This window comes from Ranitomeya imitator, chromosome 2 (assembly GCF_032444005.1).
Source record: "Ranitomeya imitator isolate aRanImi1 chromosome 2, aRanImi1.pri, whole genome shotgun sequence".
NCBI lineage: Eukaryota > Metazoa > Chordata > Amphibia > Anura > Dendrobatidae > Ranitomeya > Ranitomeya imitator.
The window spans coordinates 394,338,361-394,352,873 of NC_091283.1; the positions used below are offsets into that span (position 1 = coordinate 394,338,361).

A 14,513-nucleotide genomic window follows, 5' to 3' on the forward strand; every position below is an offset into this window, starting at 1 on the left:
ATTGTGGACCCTAGATCCCTCAGCATTTCCCCCACCTCCTACACCAGTTCACCCCCTCTTTCTCCTCCGTCTCCAAATTGTCATCTCGGAGCACATTGTCCATATCAGTCACAAGCTAGAAGCACTGCAACACTGCCTCGGTGAAGCGGCAACAGGCTCTGCTGAAACTAATTTGTTTAGGTGACTAACAGCTCACTGCCGCAGAATTGTGGAAAGGTATAACAGACCAGACATCTGTGGCTCTTGCCACTAAACCTACAACCAGGCATGGTTATGTGAGATAATGGCTGTACCTTGGTGACTACTCTGAAGTTTGGCCAGCGTGCTCAATTTAGTGGTTCAGCGGTTTATAAAAACCTACCCAGATTTACCTGAGTTACTTGTGAACGTATCCCCATTTCTGTAAGTCAGCTACAACTGCTTTCGGTCTGGCAATGCTGCAGCAGCGCTTGCAAGTGCCAGCTCACCCACTGTTGTGCAATGTGACCATGCACTGGAACTCCACATTGCACATGTTGGCAAGTCACTGTGAGCAGCAGAGGCCAGTAGTTGAATACCAGCTACAACATGCCCATCGATATTCCAGTCAGCCTCTGCACATAACAACCAACGAGTGGGTATGGATGTCTGACATTTGTGAGGATCTACAAAACCTTGAGAAATCAACTAAGATGGTGAGCGGTGATACGCCATAATCAGTGTAGCCATTCAGCTTATGTGTCCACTCAAACGCTCACTGTTCACAATTAAAGAGGAAGCTTTGCATGTGGAGCAGATGAAGATGGAGGAAGAAAGTACACAGGGTGATACTATCCAGCACAGCCTCATCTGATCTTCATAGTGCGGATTGGGTAATAATGAGAAGGAGGCTGAGGAGGAGGAACAGGAGATGGTTGACTGTGCTACCGAGGGTACTACCCATAACAGCATTGACCTGTCTGAACCAGAAGGCACTAGCTGACCATGCCATCGTCCTCTGTGCCGTACAACTATTGGGTGTCAAGCTGGATACATGGCATAATTGTCCCTCTACGTATTGGAGGTGCTGGTCTTTAGTGCCCCGGGGGGCATAATAACTGATAGACGCATCCGCCTGTCAATTGAAAATGCTGACAGGATTACTCTTATCAAAGCGAACAAGGCTTGGATTGGCCCAGACTTCTCAACTCAACTGGATGAGAGCAGCGGAAAATTAAAGCTAATTCAAATGTTCCTTTTTTCTCCTGGTGTATTTCCATATACCCCTTTCTGCCCAAAAAAGGTATACGGATCATGGTTTCTTGTCCTACTCCTTTTCCTTTGCCCTTGCTCCAAATTTTTAGAAGGTTATCATGTGGCCCTCACTTCAAATATTTATAGGGTCATTTGTGGCTCTCACTCATAATGTTTACAGGGTCATCAGGTGGACCTCACTCAAAATTTTTAAAGGGTCATCAACCGATCCTCACTCATAATTTATAGAGGGTTATCATGGCGCCCTCACTCCAAATTTTTAGGAGGTAATTTTGTTCTGGATGGGACAATAAACACTGGGGCATAGCAATGATAAACTATGCCACTCAACGTCACTTTGAGTAGAACAGCTTGCAAAGAGTCGCTATCACGCACCTCCCCGAAACTTCCATTCTCCAATCTTCCACTTCCTAATCATACTCCCTTGTTAGTTGTAAGCACATCTGACATCATCAAAGTGTGCCTGTATGCCCCTGTGCATCGGAGGTGATATCATGTTCAACTTTCCATGTGGACACGAGATAGATGGCCAGCTTATACTGAAGTGCGTAACGCCAACCTTGTCCACTGAACACAAATATATCCTACAATGCGCCCCTGAATATACAAGGATTCTAGGATTTTAGATAATGTTGGTTACACATCCACACGATAAAGTTAAGAATCATTCTGTCCTGAAGATGAGACAGTAGAGAGACATGGAGGGATCTCCAATATCAGAGCATAAGAGGATCCAATATATTAAGACTATAAGGGTATGTTCACACGTTCCTGATTTCCATCCTTTTTTTTTTCAGGACTGAAACCGCAGCTCTTGGCAGAAAATGCAGGTCCTTTTTTTGGTCCTTTTTTTGTGCTTTTTTGGTTCGTTTTTTGATGCGTTTTTTGATCCTTTTTTTTATGCAGTTTTCTATGCAGAGTCTGTGTGTTTTCTAGGAAGTTAAATGGCTGAAAATACCCTAACCCTAACCCTACCCCTAACCCTACCCCTAACCCTACCCCTAACCCTAACCCTACCCCTAACCCTACCCCTAACCCTAACCCTACCCCTAACCCTAACCCTACCCCTAACCCTACCCCTAACCCTACCCCTAACCCTATTCTAACCTTAGTGGAAAAAAAAAAAAATTATAAATTTTTTTATTGTCCCTACCTATGGGGGTGACAAAGGAAAGGGGGGTTTCATTTACTATTTTTTTATTTTGATCACTGAGATAGGCTATATCTCAGTGATCAAAATGCACTTTGGAACGAATCTGCCGGCCGGCAGATTCGGCGGGCGCACTGCGCATGCGCCCGCCATTTTGCAAGATGGCGGCGCCCAGGGAGAAGACGGCCGGACGGACACCGGGAGGCCGGGTAAGTATAAGGGGGGGAGATTAGGGCACGGGGGGGCATCGGAGCACGGGGGGGGCATCGGAGTACGGGGGTGGCATCGGAGCATGGGGGGGTGGGATCGGGGCAGCCACACTCCGCCCACGCACTTCGGCCCGCTTCCCCGCACTTCCTGCTGCAGCGGTTCGGCACCACAAACCGCAATAAAACCCGCAGATATATTTTTGATCTGCGGGTTTTACTGCGGGTTTGACCTCACAATGGAGGTCTATGGGTGCAGAACCGCTGCGGCTCCGAAAAAAAGAAGTGACATGGTACTTCTTTTTTACCGTGGCTATTCAGCGCGGCTTTTTTTCCCGATTCCCGCATCATGTGCACAGTGGTTCCTGTTTTCCATAGGGTACAGTGTACTGTACCCTGCATGGAAAACAGCTGCGGAACCGCAGCGGCAAAAACGCTGCGGTTCCGCAGAAAAAAACGCACTGTGTGAACATGGCCTAAAAAGTAGACTTTTCCATTTTTGGTTTGTACAGACTGATACTTATTGTCATACAGCAAAACTGTCTTCTCTGCCAAATACAACATATCAGACTATCGCTTTCATTTTACCGGAGCAATGAGTGAGCCCCATCCTGTGTGAGTGTCCAACATGGTGAATTGTGATGATGAAGGCCGATGTACACAGGATTATCCACAGCACAGAAACACACCACTGTTTTGCTGAGTAATATCCCAGCCCAGTATAAAGCAGTATAGATGGTATACATCGCACATGGTTCTGTACATGTCGTACACACATGGCTCTGCTCCAGACACATCAAACACAGACAGCGTTGCTACATACACACCATAAATCCCTCCTGACCAGGGCCACAATCAGCACCCGGCGTATCAGGCAAGTGCTGGGGCTCTGAGCAGGTGGGGAGAGGCACTCGCCGTTGGGGACACAGGCATGCCATGGGAGCCCGATGCCAGCGCTCGCGAGTGGGCTCCCCTCTGCTTGCTCAGGGCCCTGGTACTTGAAATACCTTCCTCTCCCCATTCTTTCACAGTTGCGGCGTCTTCTGACTCTGACATTTCAGGTCAGAGGGCGTGATGATGTCACTACTGAGTGCCCTCTGCTCAGAACATTCACAGTGCAGATGGTAGCAAGACGGCGATGCTTAGGAGTCAGGACCTGCGTCCAGCGAGGAGAGGGATTTCTTTTTTTATGTTTGGAGCAATATATGGGGCTCTCACCGTATGGAGCATTATATGTGGCCATATACTGTATACAGCGGGTATGTGTAAGGCACTGAATGATAGTTGTAGGGAGCTGCTCAGTCTTTTTACTCTCTAGATAGGGATTTCCAGAGATCTTGGTCCCCTCACTGTGTACTTGTTTCCCGAGGAAGGATGTCTAGTTCCAGACTGACAAGGAGCATTATATGGGGCCCATTATGTATTGATCAATATATGGGGCTCATTATTCTGTATGGAGCAGTATATGCGGCTCATTATGCCTTATGGAGGAGCATACTGTCCCGTTTCTGAGCTATTGTAGAATTTACAATAGATATCACTCATGTAATGTAAGAAGTGAAATCTTTGGCATTGTACTATACCTATATTTCTCTGCTGTATCTGTGCATTATGACTTGTGGTATGTGTTCAAGGGGCCAACGTAAACCTGGAGCAGACCCTGCTCCTGACCCATACGCTGGGACCCCTGATCATGTGACCCCTGACTCCTCCCCTCCTGTGACCTCATCCCAGGTCCTGTGCACAGAACAGCCATATATGTGGTGTGCGGCTCTGCAGGTGGAGGTAGGTGCTGGAGATTCCCCATTACTGGGCGCAGGGGACATTAACCCCCTCAGTGCTGAGCCTGTGATAAATCTCTGTATGTGTCTATAATGGGACTGTGTGTTATACTGGGGGCAGGACGGGGCCATGACTGGATGTAGTGATCATGTGACGCCGGTAACAGCTCCGGAGATTTCTTACATGGGATCTTTATGATGTTACATCGTCATCTTCTCCCCATTCAGGTCCCTACAATATCGGATCCTCTCAGTGGAGATCTTCTGTATAAGAGAATTCTCCTGAGTGACCCTACAAGGATGGATAGGGAGAGGGACAAGATGGCGGAGAGGATATTACACCTCACCCTAGAGATCCTCTTCCGGCTTACTGGAGAGGTGAGAGATTCTGATGACGTCACATTACATCATTCTTATCTATGGGAATAACAGATGGACAGAACTGGAGAGGTGAGGACTCTGGAAATGTCTTTAGTGAGGTTTATTAATGTGTCTCTCCATAACCAGGATTACACAGTAGTGAAGAAGACCTCTAATGAGCGCTGTCAGACCCCTGTGTCTGAGGGATGGGGAAGACCCCTGAGCCCAATCATGAGGACCCCACCTCACCCCCTGATACATGAGGACATCAATGACCAGAAGATCCTAGAACTCACCTACAAGATGATTGAGCTGCTGACTGGAGAGGTGACACTGCTGGGAATGCTGGGACATTATACAGTAACGCTATGGAGGGATCGGGGGATGACAGTATCATTCTATGTGTCAGGTTCCTATAAGGTGTCAGGATGTCACCGTCTATTTCTCCATGGAGGAGTGGGAGTATTTAGAAGGACACAAAGATCTGTACAAGGACGTCATGATGGAGGTTCCCCAGCCCCTCACATCACCAGGTAATAGACAGGACTAAATACACACGGCCTATAATTATCTGTATGTAAAGAATGAATTCAGTCCCTGTATGTGTTTCCTCCAGTTCTATCCAGTAAGAGGACAACACCAGAGAGATGTCCCCGTCCTCTTCTTCCACAGGACAGTAAACCAGAAGATTCCAATATTCCTCAGGATCACCAGGTAGATGGAGAGATGTCATGATATCTCCCCTATAATGTGTAGAAGGCTGTTAAGGTCTTGTTTTAAACCACTCATGTCGAAGGATGTCAGGAATTGTCACGCTTTGTGCAGTCGCATAAATGGCAGCTGAATTCAGCACTAGTGTCTGAATAACATGCCCAAAGCATTTGTCTTTCCTTAACACAGGTGGGATATAATGTGGTTGAGAAAAAAGATTTGAGATGTCCACTTCTGCTGTCTGTAGCTCAAATGGCGATTAATCTGATCAATATATCATGAGATGCGTCATGCTGTGACATCATGAAGTATCAGGGCCTAGCAAACACTAGAGATGTGCAGGATGCTGGGACAAGGATGCCCACTGCCTAAGTAAAGACTGCCCTCATCTTGCTGCACTGAAGGACTGGACCTAGTCAGTGAAAATCTTTTTGATTAACTCTTGATAGAACAGAAGAAGACCATTATTATCTAACAGAGATGAAATTGAAAATCTTTAGCAAGTTCAAAGAGTGCAAAAACTGTGTTGCTGATCAAAACATTACCTGGTCTGATGAATTTAGATTTCTAGTGCAACTTACCGGAGAATTTGGCAAGAGCAGTAAGAATTGATGGAACTTTTCTGTCAGTTGTCGACGTTTCAGGCTGGGGAAAAAGAGTAATGATGTGGGGGATGTTTTTTTGGCACAACCTGGGTCCTCAGATTCATGTGGATTGATGTTTGGACAGTAGATATTATCTAAGAATTGTAACTTGAGTGGTGGAAACACTGTACCGTGGTCCGAGGAGAGCATGCAGGATGAGCACCTGAATTTTCACCAGAGTCCTTGATGGTGGGATTAGGCTTGGCTCCCGATGAACACCAGGTGCTACTCCAGGACAGACAACGGACGCACGGCAGCTGACCCCCAAAAGGACTGGCAGCTGGAACAGCCCGGAGGGAAAAATAGCTGAAATAGGCAGGCACGAGCAAGTGCGGACTGGTACAGATAGCACGGCAAGTGCTGGTGGATCTGGCTGATATACAGATCGACACAGCTGGTGCTGGCAGGTCCTAAGCACAGTGCGCGGGGATCTTTTAGCCATCGGGGCACCTTGGGCAGCAGCAATGGAGGAAGAAGAGCGGGACAGGGTCCGCGGCGGAGAGTGAGTTGGCGTAACTGCGTGGGGAGAGAGGCAACGTGCACAGATGCGATGCTGCAAGTATTATATGGCGTTTGTAATAAGATAGCCATTCACTGCATGTTTTATACTTGGTGGAGATGACAGGAAGACATTAGATGTTGTCTGGATCTTCTCACAATTTTCTGGTTATGGAAACTGCTGGTTAGAATTAGGACCAGATAGGTTGGATTTATACAGAAGACCAGCAGCTATGTGATAACTAACTATTTTAGGTTGTCACTCTAACTATTGAATTTTTTCCTGTTCTTTAATAGTATTTCTTGTGATTTCCCCATGTGACTTTGACTATTACAATGTGTTTTAGATTAAAGATCTGCCCCATATTAATACTACAGAGACACATGTGAGGGATGATGAGCGGTGTAAAGAGATTCCTACAGATAACCACAAAGGTGAGTAGTGACCACTAAATGCAGAGAAGTCACAGATTCTAATCAGTCACTTACTTGTTTAATTATGTGGTATATATTATATACAGTCATGGTTGAAAGTGTTGGCACTCTTGAAACTGTTCCAGAAAATGTAATATTTCTCTCACAAAATTATTGCAAGTACACATGTTTATTTCCTTTGTGGGTATTGGAACAACTCAAACAAACAGACAAAAAAGGCAAATTGAACATAATTTCACACAAAACCCCAAAAGTGGGCAGGACAAAATTGTGGGTAAACGACTTTGTTTCAAACATGTGATGCTCGTTCAAACTCACCTGTCGGAAGTAACAGGTATGGGCAATATGAAAATCACACTTGAAGCCAGATAAAATGGAAAGAAGTTGACTGAATCTTTGCTTGTGTACCACACTAAGCATGGAGAACAGAAACAGCAGAAGAGAACTGTCTGAAGACTTGAAAACCAAAATTGTTGAAAGATATCAACAATCTCAAGGTTACAAGTCCATCTCCAGAGATCTTGATGATCCTTTATCCACAGTACGCAACATAATTTAAAAGTTTACAACCCCTAATCTCCCTGGACTTGGATGGCAAATAAAACTTGATGAAAGGGTGCAACGCAAGATAGTCCGGATAGTGGATAAATAGCCCCATTCAAGTTCCAAAGAAATTCAAGCTGTGATACAGGCTCAGGGTGCATCAGCGTTAGCGTGATTTATACATTTGAATGAAATGCTATGGCAGGAGACCCAGGAGGACCCACTGCTGACACAGAGATATACAATAGCAAGACTGCGGTTTGCCAAAATGTATGTGAGTAAAACAAAATCTTTCTCTGAAAGCGTCTTGTGGACAGATAAGACCAAGATAGAGCTTTTTGTAAAGGACGTCATTCTACTGTTACCAAAAACGTAATGAGGCTTGCAAAGAAAATATCACAGCACCTACAGTCAAATATAGTGGAGATTCAAAGATGTTTTGGGGTTGAACTGCTGCCTCTTTTACCGAGTGCATTGACTATGTGCAAGGCATTCTATTTTGGGTAGCAATGTAGTGTCAAGTTTCATAAAGCTGGGTTTGTGTCCTAGGTCCTGGGTCTTCCAGCAGGACATGACCCCAAACATACTTCAAGAAGCATCCAGAAATGAATGGAAACAAGACTTCCGAAGTGGTCAGCAATGAGTCTGGGTCTAAACCCCATTGAAGACCTGTGAACAGATCTTAAAATTGCTGTTGAGAGAAGGGCACCCTTCATATATGAAAAGCATGGAGCAGTTTCTAAAAGAAGAGTGGTCCAAAATTCCTGTTCAGAGATGTAAGAAGTTTGTTGATGGTTATAAGAAGTGATTTTTTTTGTAGTTATTTATTCCAGAGGGTGCGTAACCAAATATTAAGTTGAGGGGGCCAACAATTTTATCTGGCCCATTTTTGGAGTTTTGTGTGAAATTATGTCCAATTTGCCTTTTTTTTTACTTTGTTTTTTTTTCTGTATTGTTCCAATACACACAAAGGAAATAAACAGGTGTATAACAAAACGTGTGTAATTGCAATTATTTAATAATTTTCTGGGAAATATAATTCCTTTTCTGGAAAAATATCAAGGTGGCCAACAAATTCAGCCATGATTGTATATGGTTTTATTAACACATGATTATGGGCAGTTTCAATGGCCAATTCACTGACTTGGCACTACATCATAAAAAATATATATAAAACATCACTTACCGTATATTAAAGACACAGTATTTAAAATCTTTAAAAGTGAATATAAAAACAAAAAATGTTCTTCTGGACACAACCAAGAAACATCGGGACTATGCTTGCCCTAATGAACAGCTATAGTGTCCCTACCTTGTCGTGAAGGTTTGCACTCTATAGTATAGCAAATGGCACCTCTGCTCACAGTCAGCGCTCTCTATCTGTCCCTATAAATCCCTGTGTCGTGAAAGTGATTGTTATTATTGATCTCAAATAATTTTCAGGTTTGTATTGGTAAAATGTCCCAAGTATGTACAATTCTCGACCCATTTTCCCTCAATTGGTTCATCAGGAGAACATACTTTATTTTCATTAGAAGAAGAGCAGTATGCAAAACCAATGTATAACTTAGCAGATGTATCAGTCCTTTAGAGAGTCAGGTTGCGGTCAGGGGAGTGGTGTACATCCATGCTTGCCAGCCAGAACGATATCCCCTCAAATGTTGTCTGCATGTTGTAACCAATGTTCTATATATACACCTTTTCTTTTTCCTATAATTACACCTCTGGGTCAGAGTCTAGAAGTGATTCTCCCGCACACGTGCTCATTATCTTTTTGTGGAACGCATTGAGTTCCACCTTGGAAATGCACCCTCGTAGCAGTCGATAAATCCCTGATTCGGGCTGTAGAATGTCATCGTGCACGCGCGTGAGCAGTTCTTTCAGTGGTGAGTTGTGGATGCATTCCATCCTGCACCTGCACATTGGTTTTTCTTCAGCCATTACAGACATTAACTCTTATCCTGCTAGCAGATGTGTCCCCAAGTCCTTCATTATTCACCACAGGTCTTCCATTTATTAAATGGAACCTGCCACCCCCAAAATCGAAGGTGAGCTGAGCCCACCGGCATCATGGGCTTATCTACAGCATTCTGTAATGCTGTAGATAAGCCCCCGATGTATCCTGAAAGATGAGAAAAAGAGGTTAGATTATACTCACCCAGGGGTGGTCCCGCTGCGGTTCTGGTCCAATGGGTGTCGCAGTCCGGTCCGGGGCCTCCTATCTTCTTACGATGACGTTCTCTTCTTTTCTTCACGCTGTTGGCCTCTCTGACCTTTCCCGGTGCCTGCGCACTGCAGTACTTTGCTCTGTCCTCAACAGGGCAGACAAAGTACGCCGGAGCCAGAGCCGCAGCGTGAAGACAAGAAGAGGATGCTGTAGATAAGCCCCTGATGCCTGTGGGCTTAGCTCACCTTCGATTTTGGGGGTGACAGGTTCCCTTTAATCAGATCTTTTACATTGGATCATAATGTATCTTAAGGGGTTAAGTCTTTTTTGGTTACCAGCTAGACTCCTTATACTACTATGCAGGTAAGAAATAATTCAGTACTTAAGAGAGCCATGTTCTCATTATTAAATATTATACTGGTACGATTGAAAAATCGATTTTGGCCATCACATATTATGGTCCCATGGCGGGTCTTGTTAACAAAAGAACAAACACAGGGTATCAGGGTTAGGCTACTTTCACACTAGCGTCTGTATGGGCCCGTCGCAGTGTGTCGGGCCGACGTACCGACGCATGCTGTGAAGTAAAAGCACAACGGGGGCAGCGGATGCAGTTTTACAGCGCATCCGCTGCCCCATTGTAAGGTCGGGGAGGAGGGGGCGGAGTTCCGGCCGCACATGCGCGATCGGAAAAAGCGGACCCGACGGACTGCAAAAACACGTCGCATCCGTCGCACGACGGATGCAATGTGTGGCAATCCGTCGCAATGCGTCGCTAATGAAAGTCTATGGAGAAAAAACGCATCCTGCAGGCAACTTTGCAGGATGCGTTTTTTCTTCAAAACGACGCATTGTGACGCATTGTGACATGCATCAAACCATGCTAGTGTGAAAGTAGCCTTAGAGAGAAAGTGTCACAGTGGGGGCAAAATGAAACAACTAAATTGAAGCTGATTATTCAGACCGCAGGCCTCAAATCCCCTTCTGGTAAATGAACTTGGCCTCTTTTTGTGATATCTTATGGTCCCAATACCCACCAGGGATTCCAGCTCACCAGTCTTGCAGTGCAATCCTCTTATAGACGCACGGGCACATGAGCTTGTCAAACATTAGCATTGAAAAGATATCTGGCACTCTGTGAGCAGAGTACAATCTTCAAATGCATTGCAGGTACATAAATATGGATAAGACAACTCGATCAGCAATACCAACGCGTTTCAACCAGAAGGCATTATACATAAAACATGATAAAGACCTTCTGGTCAAAACGCGTTGGTTTTACTGACTGGGTTGTCTTGTTCATATTTATGTTCCTGCAATAAATTTTTAAATTTGAGTCCACTCAAAGAGTGCCGAATTTCTTTTCACCTTCATTAACACTTGTGTATAAAACGCCAGTCTTAAAGAATCTGTGTTCTGGCCGTACAGAAATATGATTGCTGCAGCCAATCACTGATCACAGCAAGCATCAATGATTGGCTGAGGCGGTCGCATGTTTGGCCGGAAGTGGAACTATGGAACCTGGAGCGGTACGTGGGCAACATTGGAAGAGAAGCATCAATAAATCTATAAAGCAAGTATGCCTTATTTTTTATTTTTTCAATCTATGCTGGACTGAAAAAAAATTATATTACATTTTTCATTCTAAATTATCCTTCTCAAAATGTAAATAAAGAAATATAAATCAAATTCAAACTAAGCAGATTTAATATCTCTGCATCTGTAAAAGTCAAATGTTTCAGAATTTAACATTATTTTAAAACTGTAAAGAAAAAAATGCTATAATAATATTTTTATTTTTGGCAGATGACTGTGTGAGGACCTCAGAGGAACATATGACATTTTCAGATGTTAAAGCAAATGACCATAGTATCATACCAGATATAATTGAAGAGTCTGCCTTTATCCAAGACATAGCTCCAGCCCTTCACAACGAAGATTTTTCATGTGATCTTTTTCAACAGGTTCTTTCTACCGATTTATCACCGACAGTTAAGAAAAAGAAAAATATCAAAAGAGTTAGTCAACATCAAAAAGCTAAAACAAGAAAAAAGGCATTTTCATGTTTAGAATGTGGGAAATGTTGTTCTCGGAAATCTGATCTTGCTAAACACCAGAGAACTCACACAGGAGAGAAGCCATTTTTATGTGCAGAATGTGGAAAATGCTTTGCAGACAAATCAAATCTTGCTAAACATCAAATTATTCACACAGGGGAGAATTTATTGTCTTGTCCAGAATGTGGGAAATTTTTTCACAAATATCATCTTGCTAGACATCAGAAAACACACACAGGGAAGAAGCCATTTGCATGTTCAGAATGTGAGAAATGTTTTTATCAGAAAACAAATCTTGTTGCACATATGAGAATTCACACAGGAGAGAATGCATTTTCATGTTCAGAATGTGGGAAATATTTTCCAAATAAATCAAATCTTGTTATTCATCAAAGAAGTCACACAGGTGAGAAGCCATATTCATGTTCAGTATGTGAGAAATGTTTTACATCTAAATCAAATCTTGTTAAGCATCAGAGAATTCACACAGGGCAGAAGTCATTTTCATGTTCAAAATGTGGAAAATATTTTACATCTAAATCAAGTATTTTTAGACATCAGAGAATTCACACTAAAGAGTAACCATTTTCTTGTTTATAATGTGGGAAATGATTTAACCAAAAATCATTTTTTGTTGCGCATCAGAAAATTTCCCTTAACGACCACCAATACACCTTTTCACGGCAGCAGTTAAGGGTACTTAAACCACAGCGCCGCTTTTTAATGGCATTAAGGGGTTAAATGATTTTATTGACAAGATATGCAACTTACAAAAATTGGTTACAGGCAAAGTAAAATCACATGTCATAGTAGAAAAATGGAAAGAAACATAAAGCTCTTAATGATGATTAAGAAATACTGTATATTAAATTAGCAATAAACATTTGTTATCAAAAAGCAAATAGAATCTAAATAACTCATGTATACACTGAATGGGCAACTTTTGTCACCCATCTTGTAGTGTGTTGGACCTTCTTTGGCTTTATGAACCACAGCAACTTTGCATGATTTGAAATGCAGTAATATTGGCCCATGCAAACAGGATCACTTGTTGCAGATGCTGCGAAAATGCTACTTGCAGCACCCCAGAGTCTTGGTCGTTGCAGTAATGTCGCTCTGCCACTAAAGGGGAGTGATGTTATGTCTGATTGCACTAAAGGAGTTCACCTGACCAGGTATCACAGTCACACATTACACTTCACACTCCGGCCACCAGGGGGAGCAAAAGGCACTATGTATTAGGCCACTCCTCACACTCTGGTAAAACTGGAGGTTGGATAGGAAGTTAGTGAGAACGCAGCCTGGGAGAGCTCCAGGGAGGACCTGTCAGGGGTGGGTTCCTGGCAGGTGTCTAGCAGAAGGACGGAGCCGCGCCTGCACTACCTTGCGGCGGCATCCTAAGGAAGGACACGAAGCGAAGGATATTGTGGAGAAGTGAGAAATGAAATCGCAGCACAAGGAAATATCCAGTAGGAGTCGTGCCCCGTGATCGGCAACATCCTACTGAGGCGCGTTGCCGGTGGCCGGAACGCCGAGGAAGTAACAGACTCCAAGCATTACTTAAAACAGCGGCAGGACAGTTGATTTTAGGTTGGCTGTCTACCTTACATCACCTAAGCAGACATAGGGGCAAAGTTGGAGAGGGGCGTCTCTAGGGTCCCAGAATAGCTCTGAGCCTTCCCGTCAAACGGGTGCATCCTTTCCAGACAATAACTTGGGGGACGGAGAGAAAGAGAAAGAACAGATACGAAAGTTGTGAGGACTATCCCGAATGCTCAGCAGGGAAGAACTACAACACACAGGTGCCAGTTGGTAGGCACTGATTTCCACCTGCAAAGGGAACTCTGGATGTGCCTTTGGACCGGTCGGACTCAGCCAGCCCAGTTAACAGTGCTCTGGATTGCGGATCCCGAAGTCTTCAGTAAAAGGTAAAGAGACTGCAACCCTGTGTCCTCGTTATTAACTGCACCTCACATCATCGCCACCTACACTACTGGGAAGCCCTGGGGATATACTTCACCTGTGGGAAGGTATACCATCTAGCTGCCATTCCATCACCCCAGCGGACCCCTAAGCAGCGTTGGTCACCCTAACCGAATGCCACAGGTGGCGTCACGAACCCTTGACAAACTATCATCACCCCTTTCATTGGACGCCCCTTAGCAGGGTCACGGACCAGGTCCAGCCACCTTGACAACCCCAGCATCGAGACTGAGAGGACCGGTACCGAGTAACCCGCGGCCCTGTGTCTGGGGGCGCTCCACTACTACTATCGACTGGAGTAATTTATTTTTTTCCTTACACAACAATGACACTGCTCATTTCCTGTTATAGCTTGTTTGTGGTAAGGACCGATTAATTTTTTTTTTTTAGTATAGTAGTTGGAGCATTAGTGATGTGTTTGGCTGCAATTTTTAAAAAAATTTCTTGAATGTGCATTTCCTGTTCCTCAGAATGATTTTTAAAGGGGTAATCTGGGCTTTTTAAGTATTTGGTGTGTGTAACGAGACTCCAGAATGCTGAAAGTTTGTAATGTACTCAATGTTCGCATTCTGCACTGTTGTCTACATACCACACTTCTGTATGTGACCAGCCTCACTCCTGATTTTGGAGGATCTGGTCACATACCGAATAGTCTTTTCTTGTCTGGAAAGAAGTCATAACGTCACAATTGATGTCACTGCTAGACTTCAGCTGACCCGCCTCCTGGCTGCTCTCCTCCCTCCAT

General features: G+C 44.1%; 1 protein-coding gene across 1 annotated transcript; it reads left to right on the forward strand.

Annotated features, from left to right (window-relative positions):
* The first annotated feature begins 488 nt into the window (after positions 1–488).
* On the forward strand, positions 489–12,722 carry LOC138666663 (zinc finger protein 547-like). Its single transcript, XM_069754852.1, has 8 exons — positions 489–674; positions 4,324–4,374; positions 4,599–4,748; positions 4,878–5,057; positions 5,140–5,263; positions 5,347–5,444; positions 6,931–7,018; positions 11,535–12,722. Exons 1-8 carry the CDS (start codon positions 489–491, stop codon positions 12,365–12,367), a joined length of 1,710 nt encoding a protein of 569 aa, XP_069610953.1. The 3' UTR covers positions 12,368–12,722.
* Positions 12,723–14,513: the final 1,791 nt, after the last annotated feature.